An 18,738-nucleotide genomic window follows, 5' to 3' on the forward strand; every position below is an offset into this window, starting at 1 on the left:
TAAGTCTGGTAATTGGTTTGAGTTTTCTTTGTATCAAACTGACTCCCTGGTGAAATTACTCTATTTTTAATCATTAATACACCACCAACTTCCCCCGAAAATGATAAATCAATGTCTTCTAAAGTCTCTTTAGTAAGAAAAGCCGCAGTTGGAGGAAAGCTTTTTCTCTTTTCCCAAGTGGCAAGGCTGTGTTTCAAAGTTTAATCTTTGATTTGACTTGTTCTGCTACTTGGTTTCTCTTTATCAAGGCCTGGCTGTGTTTTTTTTATTTTATTTCCGAGCCTCTTACAAACATCAGATTCTGCTACAAGATTTCCTACAGCTTGTTCATTCCTGCCTGAACTTACAAGTTCAATATCCTGGTAATTTTGCTGTGTAGACACCCACGCACCCACCCACACACATACACAGGCACGCCAATGCACCCACTTGCACATTTATTTCACTCAGTTTGCGAGAACTCTCCATCACTACATTTAATCCATGACTAATATTTAACAGCATATTAGCATGACATGCCTGAGCTGTAAGTCCTCAAATAGCCTCTTGAAGAAGTAAGAGTGTCCTCACAAACATAGAAATAAGAGACCTTCACAAACAGCCATGAATTCTGCCCCGGTAAATAGCCTCCAAGGGCTAATTTTCAAACTTTATTGATCCAGCCAAAAACCAATCTTCTTAGCAAGGCTACACCAATATTGAGGCAGAGATCAGATTTCTATTACCTGCTTAATTTCCACTTGAATTACTCATCATCCTGTTGAATGGATATTGTTTTCCACACTTCTTGCGTTGGCTTGAAATTGGCACCTGAATCAACATCCACTGTGACGTCCCACCCGGACTCTTTTTAGTTATTCCCTGTTTTATTTTGTAATGACTTGGCTAAATGTCTATGGTTGTTTTACCTCTAGCCTTAGTTTATTGTGTTCTCCTGGGTCTCAGTCTTCTGTGTATATTTAGTCTGGCCTCTTCAGCTGCCGCATTGTCTTCATGCCACCTGTTATTCAAGCTTTCCAGACATTCCTGTTATTAGTTTGTATTCCCCGTCTATGATTTGTCGCCTGTGAATGTTTGAACCAAAGATTAAGAAATTCCCTCAAGGTGTTACAGAGATGCTGCGTTCACAAGGCCAAATCCAAGTTTTGTGAGATCACCGTGACCTTGATCTTTGACTTTTTACCACCAAAACCGAAGCAGTTCGTCGATCAGTCATAGTGGATATAATGGTCAAATTTTAAGAAATTGCCTGAAGGCGTTACTGAGATATCGCATTCACAAGGCCAAAACTGTGTTTCAGTCACCACGACCTTAACCTTTGACCTTTGACTCCCAAAATGTGACTGAGATTTGGTTACTGAGATCCACGACAATGGGACAGACGTACGTACAGACGGATGGAGCGACGGATGGACGGACGGACAACCTGAAAACAATACGCCTCTGACTGTCGCCGGCACAGACTCCCGCATTATAATCAACACCAGGTCCTTTAGCTTTTCTTTACAGTAAAGCTGATGTGATGTGAAGATGATACGAGGTTGATAACCAGCGTCATTTACTGGCATATGTAAAGAAATGCTTAACTGAACGAGTACCTACAGTGATCTCTCTCTCTCTCTCTCTGTTTGTTAAGACTCTCTATCTGTCCGTCTTGCTCTCCCTTCTCTCATCCTCCACAGCATCCCTACATCTGTGTCAAGTGGCTCTAAAGGAAATTGAGGAACGCTATGCATTGTTGAGGTTCAGCAGGTTCATCAGGTATTCAGAGCCACATCCATTCATTCTGTTGGACACACACTGGAATGAAGTGATTCTGCTCAGAAGGAAGAGGACTCAGAGGTAATCTAAAGGATCGGATGAATCAGAATAAAAGGATCTGAAAGGGGAATAAGAAGGACTTGGGGGAATTACATTACAAAAGCTACTCCACATGAATAAAGAATAAAGAATGAGAAGCGATAAAGCAATGATAGAAGACCAGAGGAATACTTGAGTCTTTGATGTTGGCTATGAAATGGCCCCTACTGTTTTTCGCTCTGCATCCTAAGGCTGATGTCTCTAAACATGGGATCTTTCTGGCATTCACCAGTAAGTCTAAGATGAGTCGGGCGAGTCTCGATGGCTGGAAATAGGTTCGTTATTATTTTCCAGTGTCACTGAGGCCTGAAAATTCATCAGGCTAATGCAAGGAGTGACCGTTAATATGTGAATATGTGAGTGAATGTCCATTAACAGCAAAGATTATGGATTTATCCATTAAGATTCGCTAATCCCTCGTTGATTACTGCAGCAAGTACAGGATAGATAATAACTTCAGTTTCATTTTATGCGCAGTGCAATGTATGTAGATGCACCTCTGAGTCTAAAAGCCCAAATATCTGGAGTCTATAAAGTGATTAGTCCCTCTTGCTGATTCTGTGCTGTGTAATGATATTCTGCTACTATCTTGACTTATCCCAGTAAAGCCCCCAAAACATCCCGGTTATAGAGACATGTTTCAGTGCAGTGGGTAAATTATGGCTTGCTAGAAGTCATTTTTATTTTTGCTAAGCCGAAATTCCTCCATAAATATGAGTGAACAAATTATCTCTTCATTTGCTCTGCCTTTAATGCCTCAAAATATCTCTGTTGCAGCTAAATGTTTGCTCACTAACACTAAGTGGAGAAGCGCACGCTCAGCTTTGAACTTGCTTGTGTCTTAAAATATGATTTTTTTTTTTTTTTTTTAAAGAGACAACCTCTCAGATTCACATAGGCCAAATGAATAATGGTGCATTATTCAGAGTCCCAGAGGAGTGGAATAAAACTGACCCTGAGGCCTCACTTTTGGCAGTGTTGGCTGGGACTGAGGGCGGTCTTCTGCAAACCTGCTATCTTCCTGTTTGACTGAGGCCAAACTCATGTTGTGGGTGTGAAAACTTTTCAATTTAAGCAAAACTAGCACATTCAGAATTAAGCTTTTTATTGTGAAGGGAATAAGCTCAAGACCGTTAACGGTGGCTTTGCCCATCTCCATTGCTTCTGTTGACAGACGGTGTGAAGACAGTGAGGGAGATAAAAAAAAAAAAAAAATTACCAATACGAATCCATTTCTTTATCAGCACTTGCTGATGGTGCTGTCTCCAGGAGAGAGAATAGGTGAAAGGCAACAAGACAGGAGAGACATAGAAACGCCAACACAGCTGTTTCAGCAGCTGATGCTGTATATTGCTGAGTTTGACCCAGATAGAAAGTTGAATATTTCTGACATCAAGGCTCCGGTCAAAGCTATTAACTTTACCGACAATGGAGGCGAAGCTTGGAGTGTCCTCACAAAGCTCTTCTAAATGCCAGACTCAGTGTGTAGTGGAGTCCAGTTCTGATTATGCAAACCTCTTTATGGCAGCCAGGATATAATGCACACGGTTAAATAATTTGAATTTTTAATTTTGTCAAGCGACAGAACATTTCACAGCGGTGAGAAGTGGAAATACGCAGTCACGCTCCCATGCTGTTTTAAGTGTTTTTCAGTGCTTCCATTACAGGGGGAAAGTAAGTGCAGCCTTTACTGACTCTTAAATTCAAAGACCTTAAATCTGGAGAGGGCTGATGGAGTTGTTGATTGGCCTCAGTCACCACTTTTACATAGTTCAGCTGCAGAGCTGGAAAGTTTCACTCTTACTACCACATGACAAAGCAGCATTATCATAGCATGGTGATAGTTCTTATGCTAACATTTTCCTCTAGGTCTCTGCTTTAATTAGCAAACGAGTGACTTCTTTATGTGAATTAAGGTAGCTCAACATGGGTGATGCCCCTTTATACAGTAACTCACCACATTTTCTAAAAATCACTCTGTTTAATGAAAAAAGGGCAAGTGAACTTTAGTTGCCATTTTTAAGTTGGAACAACTAGATAAAATTAAGTAAACACAACAAGTGGATATAAAGTCAACATAACCTAAAACTAATAGTTATACTTTTATACTTACACTATAAGGTTTCCTAATTTTTTTTTTTTTTAACTTGTCCTATTTTACAGTGAATGTTTAAAGTTGCACTAACCTACATAAACAATGGATCAAATAACAATGTGTAACGGGAAAGTAGTCACTTGCAGTAGAACAGATAACTATCTCCAACTATGAAGTGGGACTCTGTGTTTATCAATATTGATTCCATCAGCAGGCGAAAGGCTCTGATAAACCAACAGAAAGAGTAAATTAGCAGCTAGCTGGTGAACATAGTGAAGCATTTAGCAGCTAAAGAACCAGATATTCCGCTCAGGAGTTTATAGAGGCCAAAACAGAGCTGAAGGCAGAGGGAATATTGGACCTTCATTCATCAGCTCTAGACGAAGCTAATGTTGCTCTGTGTCTGCTGGATGCATAAAGAAATGAACATGGTAGTAATACGTCAATGTGGTGTTTCCAGCTTGTTTTGCTGCTACCAAGCGGGCAAAAAAGCAAACTCACAAACAAATAAACAACAGCAAAAAATCTATTCAAGCAGCTTTAATAATGGTGCTCATAATGTCCTGATATTTAACCTGATGCACCATGTGGTTTGTTACAGAGAACCCGCTGGGAAGGCGTTGTTGGAAACCTGTTGGAAAGTGGCAGGTGCTTTCAAAAAACACTTGCCAGGTGATTTGATGTACCATCTGTCTATCACCATCTATCACACGCCAAATTCAACCAATCAGATTCTGCATCCTTCCACGCTGAGCCAGTTGGTAAATCAAACTCTTGCCGAAGCCAGTCGGGAGAGGAGCGAAAACTTCTCTGTTCTCTGCTCTTCTTTCGATGAAGGAATACTCTCCAGTTCTGATACATCTGAAGTTATAGCAGCATCTATGCTAACCTTTTTAGGAGCCGCTGCAGTCACACTTAAGACATGCCCGTAGCCGCCAATAATACACAGGACCTTGATCGGTCTGAACCACTGCGGTTCAACCACAAGTGGGCAGCTCGGAGCCTCGCAAGATGGATTCTCGCTTGAGAGAAATCCAAGTTTAATTTTTGTGGATAGATATTCAAAACTGTGACAATAAACTGTATATACTTTATCTATTTGAGTCTTACAAAGCCTTTTTGTTGTTTATAGACTAAAGAGACACCACTCAACCATCTCTGCAATGATCTCCTAAGATCTTTCCGCGTATGTTTCGGTTTTTCTTGTCTTTGAAGAGATAGAACAGAATAAAATGAGTTCACTGACCTGCGGTGTCAAACCATGACAGAGATACATGATGGGAATGTTGTCAGTGTCAGGTCCCTGGTCCAAACACAGGTTGTCTCTTAGACTGTTCTTCAACTGAAGAAATGAGAGAGAGAAAAAGCAAGTGGGGGAGAGAAATTGTAAAAAGATTATTTACTTTATCTGTAATTATGATAAACTCTATGTAGATTTTAACAAACAAACATAAGACCAATGATGGTAGAACATATGCAAAAAAAACAAAAAAAGGAGGAGCCTAATATTCTGATTATAATCAGTTATAATCAATCAGAATAAAAAGGCTTTTAAGCTTTTCATAAACCGATCAAAATAAAACATTTTACATGTAAACGATTTAATTAGTTTCTGGATGCCTTCTTTCTGCATACGCCTTCTGTCTTGACTTAAATGCGTCAGGATGAGCATTTCTCCACTTTTTCACGTCATACAGCTGTTTTCGATTAAATGCGTTGGTGCATGTAAACACCAGATCGTGTTAAATCACTTCCAATGTAAACAGCTGACCCGAGATCATCGACTGGAATGATTTCAATCAGAGTGAAAAACGTACGCATGTAACTTCAGCTTTGGTCATCAGATTTTTCAAATTTGTGGCATTATTAAACAAACTGCTCTCCTCGTTTAAAGCAATTTCAGGCTGTCAGAGCTGCTGGGCCTTTTATAAATTTCATCACAAAAACATGGGAGAGAAAAAGCAGCTCATCCTTACTTTAATGTTGTCGACTGCTGTTTTCCTTTTTTTGTTTCGTTTTATAGACGAGCAGCAACAGCATCTATGTTTTATCTAGATCTTTGAAGGAATAGTTCAACATTTTTTAAAATACTCCGATTTACTTTCTTTATGAGAGTGAGATGAAAATATCAACTTCAGTGTATTCAGGTAGGGAGCTGGAGTTAGGTAGTGTTTAGCTTATGCTAAAGACTGGAGGCAGGAGGAAACAGCTATGCTAGTTGCTAAAAACAGGCCTACCAACACTAAAGTGCTAAAGCTAATTGGCTAATCTCTTTAGTTTAACTCATAAATAAACAGAAATTTAGTAGTTTAAGGAGAGTTAGAATAAGCTTTAGAGGTGTTGGTCACTTCGGACAGAGTCAAGCTAGCTGTTTTCCACTGTTTAGCCAGTTTAGCTAGTGCTATGCATAACATCCATAATTAATGCACAGACAGATTACAGATTGCTAATCGTGAGTTAAGCTAATTGCTAATTAGCCACAGTGCTAAAATGACTTTTGTTGAGAGGTTTGTGCAAGTTACCTCTCAGAATGAAAACAATGGTTAATGCAGCTTTAATCTAAGTACCAAAGGTATTTTGTATTTTTGTATGTAAAAAATATAATATATTTGTATATATTTTCTAAGTTTTTTGTTTTAAATAGCAAAGTTTCACTCACATTCACCGATCAGAGTTAATTATTGAACTAAAAAAAAAAAAGAAAAAAAAAAGGTGTTCAGATGGATTAAGCTGGGGCAGAATAAGCCTGTGAGGGCAAGTTGCCCACTCTCTACGCTCACTAGCCTCAAATCACCTGCTTAAGTGTGATAATCTCCTGCTAGCTTTGAGGTTGACTTCTGAGAAAGAGCTGCTTTTGCCCCGAGGCCACTGGAGAGGGCCTGACAGCTGCTGCTGTCATCTTGAATAGCCTATTGCAAAAATATCCACATTTACATATTTGCTCTATGTACACGTTTTCTCAATTGTTTTGGGAGCCAGAATAGAATTTATCAAGTAAAGACAATTAATGGACCCCTTTGGATTTTTACTAAAGAGACACTAATTTCTCTTGGATCGACCGTTTCGGTTCTAGAAGTGAGGACTCCTGTAAGTGAACTGGTGATTTCCTGAAGTGTATATGGATAGATGCATCCGTGCAGCTATTTATAAAAACAACTTTACAGTAAAAAGCTACCTCACCCCTGCACAAACTTTTGAGTTGTTAAAGTCTCACTGATTATTCCACAATATTCTGAAACTGGTTTAGCTACGCTTCAAATATAGACATGTAGACAAGTCTTTCTGTCCCTGCCTCCTGCCGTGAATATGTTTCTCCCCTCTATCTTTCCTCTCTGCTTTTACATTATTAATAACTCAATTATGACAGAGTGGTCCACTACACAGCTCTAGTTAAGTGGTTAAAGTGAAGACAAATGGGACCACTGCAGGCTAATTACTGCTTGCCAGGAGAAAGTCATACAAACAATTTAGACTAACCTTCACCTCTTTTTGGCAGCTGCAGAGTAATACTTCAAAAGGGAAAAGCATCTGTGCTTTCATTTTTTTCCTGCAGGTTAGTCCTTTAGTTTGGCTGTATTCCACAGAGAATTATAATTGCCAAATAAATGTTAATCAACATAGCGTAATCAATATAGCTTACTTCAGTTAGCCATTCGTCCCTCAGATATTTACACGAAAAGGTCAGGAAGTCATATTTTAAAGGAAAATAGCAACCAAAGGTTGGGAACAGTCCTTTCGCTATTAGACCGTCGACAAGCCGAATTAAAATGTTAAAAAAGCACAATGTCTCTAGAAACACATCCTGTGCCGTGATGGGAGGGAGGCCGGCAGCATGGGCTTCCACCCTGCAGCGTTTCGGTGCCAAGCAGCAGCGAACCAAAGCAGTGAAGAGTCGGAAATGAACTTTTCCTAAATCTAACCAAGTAGTTTTAATTGTGTTCACAATATAAAATTTATGCTAGTGAAAAAGTTAGATGCACCAGTGCAATCACTGTAGAAAGTTAGTCTACAGCCCTGCTATGGTAAAAGTCATTTATATCAAGCAATGAAGTTCGTCTGGTGGTTTAAAGCTGCAATAATCTTTTTATATCACTACTAGACAGAGGAACTCCAAACAAGGAAACTGTCCTGCATATTGCTAACGTTAAAAAAACAAAAACGCTCAGTAGAGTTTCAAACCTGGATGTTACTTTTTTGGATTCGTCATTACGAGTGACTCAGTTCACTTCACAGCTAGTCATTCCTCTCAATGTTAGGGTAAAAACATTAATTAATGCAGCTTTAATAGTGGCTGTAGTGAACTGGAGGTTAGTTTTGAACAGTAACTTGGGAGCAGACACAGTCCGACTGCAGGAATGTTATAGCTGCCTTTGAAATGTCCAGGATCTGTTATGCTCAGTTAAGTTCCACACCTTTTACGTCCACAGCATTGTAAACATTCTGTGGCTGCCATCCTAAGTATGCCATTCAACTGACCTTTAAAAAAGAGGTGATTTGAATAGAAATGCCTATTTCTCTATTCAAGGTCTGTGGTCTGGGCCTCGGTCCGCTCTGCCATTCCTCACGAACTTTAGCAAAATACAAACATTCCCTTTTAAAGGATGACTGAAAATGCTAATTGGCTGCATCTTTGCTGGTTGCTAAGTCATACTAATCTGAGTCCCAAAGGGGCAATATTTGGAGTTTATGATGAGTGAATGGGAGGGCAGATCTCCATTTTCTTCTAATCTCTTTTACATACAGATAGCTTTTTTCCCCTCAATCTACAGAACAGTTAGTCTCACCCGAGCGCCGAGTCATCCCTCTTGCTTTTTCACTGACTCCACCTCAGCCCCGGTTCACTCACTGCATCCCACCACCTCTCCTCCTCTGCAGTCACATCACATACAGTCCCGTGGGGGTTTTTCTGTACAATTCTTGTTCCACGATTTAGAGGCCGAGCTGAGCTTTCTATCTCACAATATCTCATGTTGCTGTCACGCTTATTACAGTGGTTCAATAATATGATACTTTATTGATCCCCCAAGGGGAATTTCTCTTTCCTCTTTCTACATTTTATAGAGAAGTCAAGCTTTAGCTTCTGAACAAAGCAACAGCTGTGGTACTGTTAGGGGTTCAGTGTTTTGCTCACGGGCACAACAGCAAGGTGAATGCATTGTCAAAACATCCAGCGCTGCGGCTAACAGCGGGGACACCTCAGTATTCGTGAGCTTTTAGCTACAGGCCTGAAAACATCAAACAATCCTGACGTCAAACTGGTGGAATGGTTCAAGTTCATGATACTGCGAGACAGTGTTTCATTTGAAACAGCTCGACAAATGTTATCAAAAATACGTTTCTCTGGTTCAATATTTACCTTGTGTGAGCGGTGAATTTCTCCAGCTTTTGTTTCACGTTAAATAAGAGATGAGTGTATAAACAGCATCCACAGATGGTATCACGCCAGAACACTTGTTGTACTCTCCCCAACTCCCATCTCCTGTGAGAGTTTGTTTTTGTCAAATATGTAAACTTCATATCTACATCTCTCAGATGTCAGTGTGGCAATGCTTTCATCTCACGCACTCAAAGCCGAGCCCCCGCACATGCTCAGTAGTGTCAACAAATAAAACCATCCGGCTCGTGCTGTGATTGAAGTGTTTATCGAACAACAAACACAAGAGGTGGCACGAAGGCTGTTTTCCCAGCTACAGACTCATTTGCTGCTGCTAATGTCTGAGCAGAACCATACCGCGTCTCTTTTCATCCATCAATTCATAACTTTTTTTTGTTTGTTTTTTTTCTTCAGTGACAGACTTGAAGTCATGCAGAGAATAAGACCTTTTCAACATGAAGGAAATAGGTTCTGTGCGATGATTATTCTCAGACTGCAGTCAAGTTTCGCAGAAGCCAGACGACGATGCAGAAAACGATATCTGCATGTAGTTATGTCTAAAACGTTCAAATGAGACCACAATCAAAAATCACAATCAAAAGTGAAATGATTAAATAATTAGTGAGTGGACTCAGCCGAGAAGTGCTCATTTTTCTTCCTCTATCAGCAGGACAAGTCAGAGCGGTTGGATAATTCTGCTCAGCTTTCAACAGATTACTGTCATTTTTCAATTATGCAAAATCCTCCCACAGCTGTTAGCTGAAGAGGGGAATAGCCATGCAGAAATGGCATAAAAAGATAAGTCAACTAAGTCTAAAGTGGCATAAAAAGGTTCACCCTTTCAGTCCCTCGCTGCTGTGATCTGCGATGCAATCATTAATGGAAATACTTGGAAAAGTTGAGTTTTAATGGAAAAGTTTCGTCATGAGGAGGAGTTAATGGTATTTCAGTGCTATTTCAGTGCTTATGGTTGATTGGCTTCTATATAATTCCATTATTGGTGGGAAATGGGAAACGGACAATGAACATGTGGACATGGCCACACAAGAGGACGATTTTAATAAAACCCAAACGAAAAAAAAACCCTAATACCTCCCTCTTGTATTAAATATGAGTGCAGCCTGAATGAAAATATTGTTTAAAAACTGACATAAAACATGAAAAAATAATAGAAAGTCTCAGCATTGATGGAAAAGCTGAGGTTGTAGCTTGAAAAGGTAGATGTGTTGTCATCATGAGACAGTGTTTACGCTGTTTTAGTGCTATGTCAGCGCTCATGACACGACTATAGCCAAGTGAAGTTGGTTTAATTAATTAATTGATTGATTAAATTGTGTTGTTTATTAATTGTCGCAATATTGTTTGAGTTTATTCTATCCTTAATTAATATTACGTCATTGAGTCTATTATATAATTTCATTATCAGTTGCACCACTTTATATATAATATCGATCTTGTAGGTGAAACATTTAAGTTGCTTATTTACAACCTCCTTTAGTGTCGAGCACTTTTGGTTCCCACCTTGTTTACAGGGGGACAGGTGTGAATGTGACGGTATTTGCGATGCTCATCAACTGCTAAGAGGGCAGAGCACAGTTGCGTCAACTGCTGATTATAGAGGACAGCTAAATGAAAATTGTAGCCCGCTTGTCGCCCACAGCCCAGAGAGGCTGAAGAACGCTACCGACCAAGAAATCAAGGTTTCAGTTGCTACTGTGCAGGTTTCTGCTTTGGTTCCCTCTCCTCGCTCTCCTCTGTGTCATTTCCAGATGCAGCGTGCAGCTGCTTTCAGTGGAAAAAGCTAATCAGATGAACCAAACAGTTAGGAGACAAGCAAAATTAGCAACTTGCTGGTAACATAGAGGCGTATTTGTATTCAGAGGAGTCGGCAGAGACCGAAAAGAAGAGTGAATACTGGAGCTACATTCACTAGGTGGCCACAAACATGATATAAATAAATTCTGCTCTGTGTCTGCTGGACGATTAAACAGGCAACAGTTTGCTAACAGATTCCCCATAATAACTTTACATGTTTGTGTTGTGTTCACAGCGTGTTCTGCCCCCAAGTGGCCAATAAAATTGAAAATATGACGGGAAAGTGCAACACTATCTTTTTTAAATACAAACACCTTAATTGTTGGAGGCTTTTTCGCCTTTTGGCTGAAACGTAACAAGAGAAAAAACATGTTAAAAATATGTTTACACATTTTCATAACTCCTTGCTATTAAGCTGCCACAACAAAGGCATATTAATTTTTGATAAAGCTAAAGGAGTGCCTTGTTCCTATTTCATAATGAATTAAAATACTCCTGAATACTTTATGCTCTGCTTTGAGGAGTTTCTGTATGTGTAACAACCAGTGGGGACTGAGTGGGAAAGTCTACGGTGTAGTGTTCATCATACTGTGGGGTAGGATCCAGACTTTGTGGACAAGGACTCAAAATATAGGAATCCTGAGAACTTAAGTAAAAATGTAACTCACCACTCCATAGGCGACTGTGTTGCTGTAGGATCGGAGCTCGGGGTAAATGTTGGAGAGGAACCAGCTGAACGGTCGGCAGTGGAGTCTAGATCGCAGCGCCTTTCTGTCAGAAATATCCCCAATGTCTATTCCTGAGTTCTAGAAAAGGAAATAAACACAAACACGTACGAGTTTACTTTGTGGTTATCTCACTGACAACCTAGAGCAGTGAAATAAATACAACGATTTTCAGCTTCCAATGTTGCAAGGAATCAGAAATAACAAATGCAGAGTTCAGGGCCTCAGGGTCCTTCCAGCACTACTGCATCCTTAGGACGGCAATACGAGAGCTAGAAATAATAACTGAGCAGGAAGAAAGTAACAAAGTACAATCACAGAGAGAAAGAACTGGATTCTGTCATTTGATGAAGATTGTTTTAAAGACCACCTGCAATCAAAATCAAGTTTTTACCAATGTTATCATATCCATATGGTTGTTTTTTATATAATACAAAACATATCACAAATGAAATAAGCAGTCAATGCCATGACTTTGTATTTCCCCCTTGGAGCTGCAGTGAACCAATGACAGCCAGGGTTTCATACGTCACAAACCTAAAGAACCGATACCGTCAACTTCCTGGGCGGGGGGCGGGGCTTAATAAACCTGAAACCTTGTCAGTTCGGAGAGTGAGAGTTTGCATTAGCACAACCGCTAACACTGTGTCAGCCACCGCCAGTTACAAGCTAACAAACAACATAAACAAATAACTAGCTTACTGTTCCGATACGTCTTCTAGTCGCCGAGTTTGGTGCAGAACAAACTTCTCGCTCCTCAACAAACTCCTGCGTCTGGGTCTGAATAACGCTAACCATCATGACACACACTGCTCTTTCACCTGTCAACGAGTAGCGGAGGTGGGCGGGGCACGAAGCCTGATGCAGAATTTCTCAATGAGGAAGTAATCGTATATGTGCTCCCAGCTGCAAAACTTTACGTGGGAAAACCATGTTAAACTAAATATTAATCATAGTATATTATTACATAGTTTAAAACATGTCTGGAGAGGAACTTTAATGACATGAAAAACCAAAAAGGATTTTGGTTTTGACAAGTCCAACAGACGAGTGTGTCACAGTAACACATTTTAAAATCAAAACTACCCTCAATATTCACTTTGATAAATTAAACATTAATAACTGCCTTGTATCCACAGTACAACGATCTTCCTCAGGTGTATTCAACCCTTATTTCATGCACAACTGATCTCCAACGATCTCCACGATGGCAGTCGTCATGGTTGCTAGGAGATCTATGACACAGATTCAGAGCACAAAAAAAGCACAAACACAATTATGCCTACACACACTCTCCCACACAGAGAATAAGCACCGTATCCAACTCCCAACATGCGTTTGTTTGTGCTCTCTGTTCACCTGCAGCGGAACGTTCCAGGCCATGTAGACGTGACTCTTGTACTGGTCCATCCAGACCTCAGCCACCCTCAGAGCGTTACGACGCACGTGCACCGTCAGGTTCTCCGTGTACGGCTTGTGGGCACGCTCGATGTGGGCGATCCTCGAGCAGGGCAGGACCTCCACGCTGCCGCCACACTGCCACACCTTCATGACACACACACACGCACACGCGCGCACACACACACACACACACACACACACACACACACACACACACACACACACACACACACACACACACACACACACACACACACACACACACACACACACACATTAGTGACTGCAGGGGCTTCCAAAATAGAAGGTATAGATATTTTCAGTACCTGCCGGGTGCATGCCAGTTAATCCTCTATCCTTTAAATGGGGGATTAAATCTTTACTGCGACTGAGCCTGCTGATAGAATTAATATGAATAAAAAGGTATCACATGAATGCCCAGCCAGGTGGTTGCGATTTTTTTTTTTTTTTTTTTTTTTACTATTCTGCTATTTGTTGACAGCAGAAACTGTCAAATATGTTCACATACACAAGCCTCGCTGGCATCGTGATAGGCTCATGAACTAGAAAATTAATCTTTCGATTTGGTTCATCATGAATGCGACACCAGTGTGCAGCCTCCTGGCATCTTTTGACAGTTATCTATAACTGCCTAGGTTAATTTTAGCCGTACTACACTACAGGTTTCAGCTCCACTACATAACAAGTTGTATAAGCATGAGCGTATTACAGGTAAAGTAGTTCCATTTATGGCCGAGTCACCAGCTGATATTCATATCTTATAAATGACATTTCAACTGCATTCATTTCTTACTCCTCCTCTAACATTTCCACAGCTTTTATCTGCCGTTCTTTTTTTATTGGGCATTTTTGCCTTTATTCTGAAAGGACAGAGAGAGATGGACAGGAAGGTTAGGGAGAGGGAGAGAAAGAGGGGATGACATGCAGCAAAGGTTAGGACTAAGCCTTTGTGGTAGGCGCTCTACCAGGGGAGCCACTCTTATCTGTTGTTCTTTAACTCACAGTTCATCTGCTCCCAGTGACCGACCTTCAACTGACACTTGCAGCTCAATTTATCCCACTTTGGTCATCTTAAACATTTCAGTGGTTGAACTTCAGATGATACTTCAGTTTCCCTCAGGACTTGCCCCCCGACTCAACCCTTCAGTGCTTATACTTATCGGAACTTTTTTTCTGCACTTCCATTTAATCGCCGTTTCAACTTCTTTCATTAACTGTTTTTTTTCTTACTTTTCTTTAACTTTACTTTTTACTTTTTCAGGATTTGAACTATTTCAGATGTTTTAATTGCGAATTTGAGGAACTGAGCACATGTCAATTTTCCTCAGAAGATGTAGGCATGTGATCTGCCTTTCAAAGTGTCCTTGGGCAAGATACTGAACTCCAAAAAGTATTTAAGTATGTGTGTGTGTGTGTGTGTGTGTGTGTGTGTGTGTGTGTTTAGGAAAAGCTGCAATGTAGGTAGATAGGGTTGGTTGTCGTTTTAATTTTATCGATTCAGATTCTGCTTATTGATTATGATTCCCTATTTGATTCCAAAATGGTTAATAAAGGAAGGTCAGGTGTAGAAAACAAAGATTAAGCATCTTTTGTTTGTCCTATATTTTACCAGTCAATGACATCACACACCATCCCCACTATCAACACATGTACACCTCATCCAGAGGTCATTTTAACAGTTAAAACAAGCAAATGTAAACAAGATTAATCTCTTGAGTCGAGGCACTTCAAAAAGAAAATAATACTCTGGAAAGTATTTAAGGAAAATAAACAAAAACAGTGGTGGCTAAGCATCACACAGTTTTGTAGTCAGAAGTAAATCCTCTCCAGCAGCAGAAACACCAGAGTCAATGTCAAACTGCACATATTGATCCAAAGGTGAATTGAGTATAGACCGATGTGCAGTAGCTGAACTTTATGATTCACTGCAGCAGCAACAGCAGCAACAGCAGCACATCAGACACTGTGCATCTTTCAGATCGACGCCGTGCTGCTCAGGTGTGATGTGCAACCTGTTGTCGTTAGGAACCGATAAGCAAAACTGAAATTCTTCAATTCTTTTCTCTGGTTGGAACCGGGTTTCGATCCGCAACCCCACATATATACGTGCAGTCCATTTATCTTTTTCCATGCTTTTGCCGTGGTAACACACTTTTCTGACTGTTATGAAGTGAACCTTTAATGCTAATTTCACTGCACTGCTTGAAATTCTGCAGCGGTACCTTAGGAATTTAGTGTACTGAAGAAACAAGAGCTGGAGAATGCTGATTTCAATAGAAACGCCTATGCTCTCTATTCCAGTCCTGCACTTTGTTTGTGTGTTTGTGCTATAATCCCTCCTGCCGGCCAGCCTCCTTCCTTGTAACCTTGCAAAGCAAAGAGCTACTGCAGAACAACAGTCAAACTGTAGCACTGGCCCGGTGCCCAGGCAGGAGCACAAACTAGAGCCAAAATCGGAGATAATACATGCTTCCCTCAGAAATACCTCAGCGTTCTCTATAAAGGATTTACAACATGGGGTTAGAGTAGAAGGAACTATTCTTCGAGTATAACAATCTCTGTCTGAGCCTGTGGGTGTGCAGAGCAAGATAGAGACTGAGACGAGAAAAAAAAAAAAGCGGGTAGTGAAGAGAAAGAGAAAGAGAAAGAGGAGAGATTCAGGAAGAAACATAAAACAGAGGAGGGTAAAGGGATAAAAGAGAATGGAGATAAAGTGGGAAGTACAGAGGGAAGATAAAGGAAGTGAAATACACGGGGAGAGAGAAAAACAGCTTCTCCAAGTCTTCTTGACTCATCCTTTCCGAAAGCCCTTTCTTTTTTCTTGTTTTGTTGTCTTCTCCTTAAATAAAAACCCTTCTCACGTGGGCTGAAACAAGGTCAGGTGCCAACTCTTACCCATCAAACGTCATTAAAATGTGTCTCGCTGATTTGCGCGTGTGTCACCCAAACAAAACGCAGCACATTTACATTCCACATCCTCACCGACTCGGTTTAATGTGGAACAAATCTCGCTCGTGGACTCGTGCCTTTAAAAGTTTTAATGAGAAAAATGAAAGGCGTAAAGGCAACAACAAATGAAGTTGTGAATTATAAATTACTCCAAGGATGACCGCCTGATGTGATGAAAAAAAAAGGAAAAAAAAAAAAAGGCATGAGACAATGAGCATTAAATATGCACAATATTACAATATGGTGCACAAGAAGCTTCATAAAAGCAATCTTTATCACAATAGGAGCGTGCAGGCCAGAGATATGGAGCATTTCTGCAGAAACTGGAGAAAAAAAATAAAGAAATCACATCGCTGATAACAAAAGGCGCCTGTGTTTGGTGTGACGGGAATAGAAATAGAACAAACTGGCTGTTTTCTGACTTAAACCTCGGATTGAACTCAACACACGATGAATTAGTTAGAGTTAGAGCAATGCCCTTGAGACATGTGTGCAGAACTGATTCTGTCAAAATATCACTGCTGATTTACATAATCATTGATCTGAAATTGGGGCTTTTTGCAGTGCAGGCTGCTACTCTGGAAAAATTCTTCCAAAAAATGGAAATATTGACTTTTACTCATTATTCTTGATGTTTATAGTTAAGACATGTGCTATGAAAAAGCTGATAACAATAGTGTGTTTGTGTGTGTCTAGCTGGGCTTGTTTGCCCCCCCTGTGGCGCTGGAAGTGTTTGCCATAAAAATGAATTGTCAATACTCTGGCAGATGTTGCTTTTAAACTGTTCAATAACATCACAGAGAGATAGATATAGAGGGGTAAACATGTCCAGCTCCAGCCCCCACACCCCGCGTCTCTGAACCAACCGTGGAGTGTGAACAACTGCACAACAAGCTCAACAGCAGCTCTGAAGTGCCTCTCCACCAAAACAGGTTCATTTCAGTTCAGACTTTGTTGTCATAGCTGCAGAGAGGAAACTGATTTGCAGCACTGTGCATTACTCCTGGCAATCCAAGTCTCCTCTGTGCTACTGTCAACAGGTGCCCAAGCAATTTGTCTCTACAGTAGGGGCTTATGCAGAATTATGTGCCAAAAGAGCTCTATAATAGAGAATAACCTCTCTGAACGTTGCAGAACTCCTCACGGTCGCTGAGCAGCGGGGCACTAAGGAGAAAGCCATTATCGAACTTATAATACTCGACTGTGGAGGGTCAGTCAGGCCTCATGTGGAGAAAGTCAAGCCCGAGCCTTGCATAAACATTTTCATGAGCCAAAGAAAGACACATTACTACCCATGTCCCAAAATGTGCAAAAACAACAGGACATTTTAAGCCTGTGGCACATTTGGTCATTTATATTCATGGCATCATAAAACGTTTATGATATGAGGTCAAAAGCATTTTAAAAAGGGAATATTTAGTGCGCCATGGTTCATGTTATGAGCATCCTTCGCATGTATGAAGCGGAAGCTGAGCCAGCTACTGCAGTCGCTGCCAAAAGGACCGACCCAAACTGATCACTGCTCACTAACCCTTCACTGCAGGGTCTTTCTGTGTGGAGTCGCACACGCAGCTGTGGAGGGCAATCTGCATTAAGGGGGTTGGATGACGCCATGAAATTACTCGGGGAAACTGTGAGATGCATTCGCCACTCTCCCTGTCGGCTGCCACCCACTGACTGACGTGTATAAGATAAATCAAATTAGTTTATAGAGGAGCGGAGGGATGCTTCCTGTTATTTTACTTTATTGTATATGTTCTGGAGGTGTTGCTGTGAGAAAGCTACCACACAAACGAGACATCGAAGGTGCATAAGGGACACTTAGGCTTTCATTTATTTAATCCGCTGTCCTCTGAAGCAGGAGCACAGATCAAGGGACAAAAATATTTTTCATGGGTAGTAAATACACCAAGAAAACGGCACCTTTTAATCTTGGGCCAATTGATTGATTTATTTTACTTTCCATACTGCAGCCGAAATAGTATCTGCATTTCCATGGCAGTTTCACACAAAACCAAAGCGGTTTTCTTATTCTAGAAAAGTTGACAAAACACAATTGCGAATGGTCTGTGTTTCCATTGGGTGATGTTAAGCTAATGAAGCTAGGTTTTCTCTTTCCGCAATATCATTCCACTTAAACATGGTGATGGATTTCCAGCATCTGCTAAGTGCTGGGATGGTGATTTCACGTACATCCATCACAATAGCTGTTGTAATATTTAAAGGTTCTTTAAGCAATCGTCATTGCCACTAGATGTCGCATTAGACCACCAGCATCTCAGACCAAAACAAACGCTTCTTCAGTCGCAGAAATGACACCGAAGGAGCCGATAAAGACACTGATGGAGCTGGTAAAGACACTGAAGGAGCCGATAAAGACACTGAAGGAGCCGATAAAGACACTGATGGAGCTGGTAAAGACACAGAAGGAGCCGATAAAGACACTGATGGAGCTGGTAAAAAACTTTATGGATGTTTTGATGTCCACCAGCCGACCA

The 18,738-nt window shown here is 40.7% G+C and overlaps 1 protein-coding gene across 1 annotated transcript in view; it reads right to left on the reverse strand.

The window, feature by feature from the left end:
* Nucleotides 1-18,738, reverse strand: part of LOC111658760 (polypeptide N-acetylgalactosaminyltransferase 18-like) — a 136,566-nt gene that overhangs the window by 21,576 nt on the left and 96,252 nt on the right. Inside the window, exons 7-9 of the mRNA XM_023411417.1 lie at nt 13,229-13,414; nt 11,813-11,950; nt 5,202-5,297 (exon numbers count right to left, since the gene is read on the reverse strand). Of these exons, the coding sequence (XP_023267185.1) occupies nt 5,202-5,297; nt 11,813-11,950; nt 13,229-13,414 (420 nt within the window). The remainder of the gene's footprint in view (nt 1-5,201; nt 5,298-11,812; nt 11,951-13,228; nt 13,415-18,738) is intronic.

The sequence above is a fragment of the Seriola lalandi genome, unplaced genomic scaffold (genome assembly GCF_002814215.2).
Source record: "Seriola lalandi dorsalis isolate HSWRI2012SDOR001 ecotype SW California unplaced genomic scaffold, Sedor1 jcf7180002054465, whole genome shotgun sequence".
Lineage (NCBI taxonomy): Eukaryota > Metazoa > Chordata > Actinopteri > Carangiformes > Carangidae > Seriola > Seriola lalandi.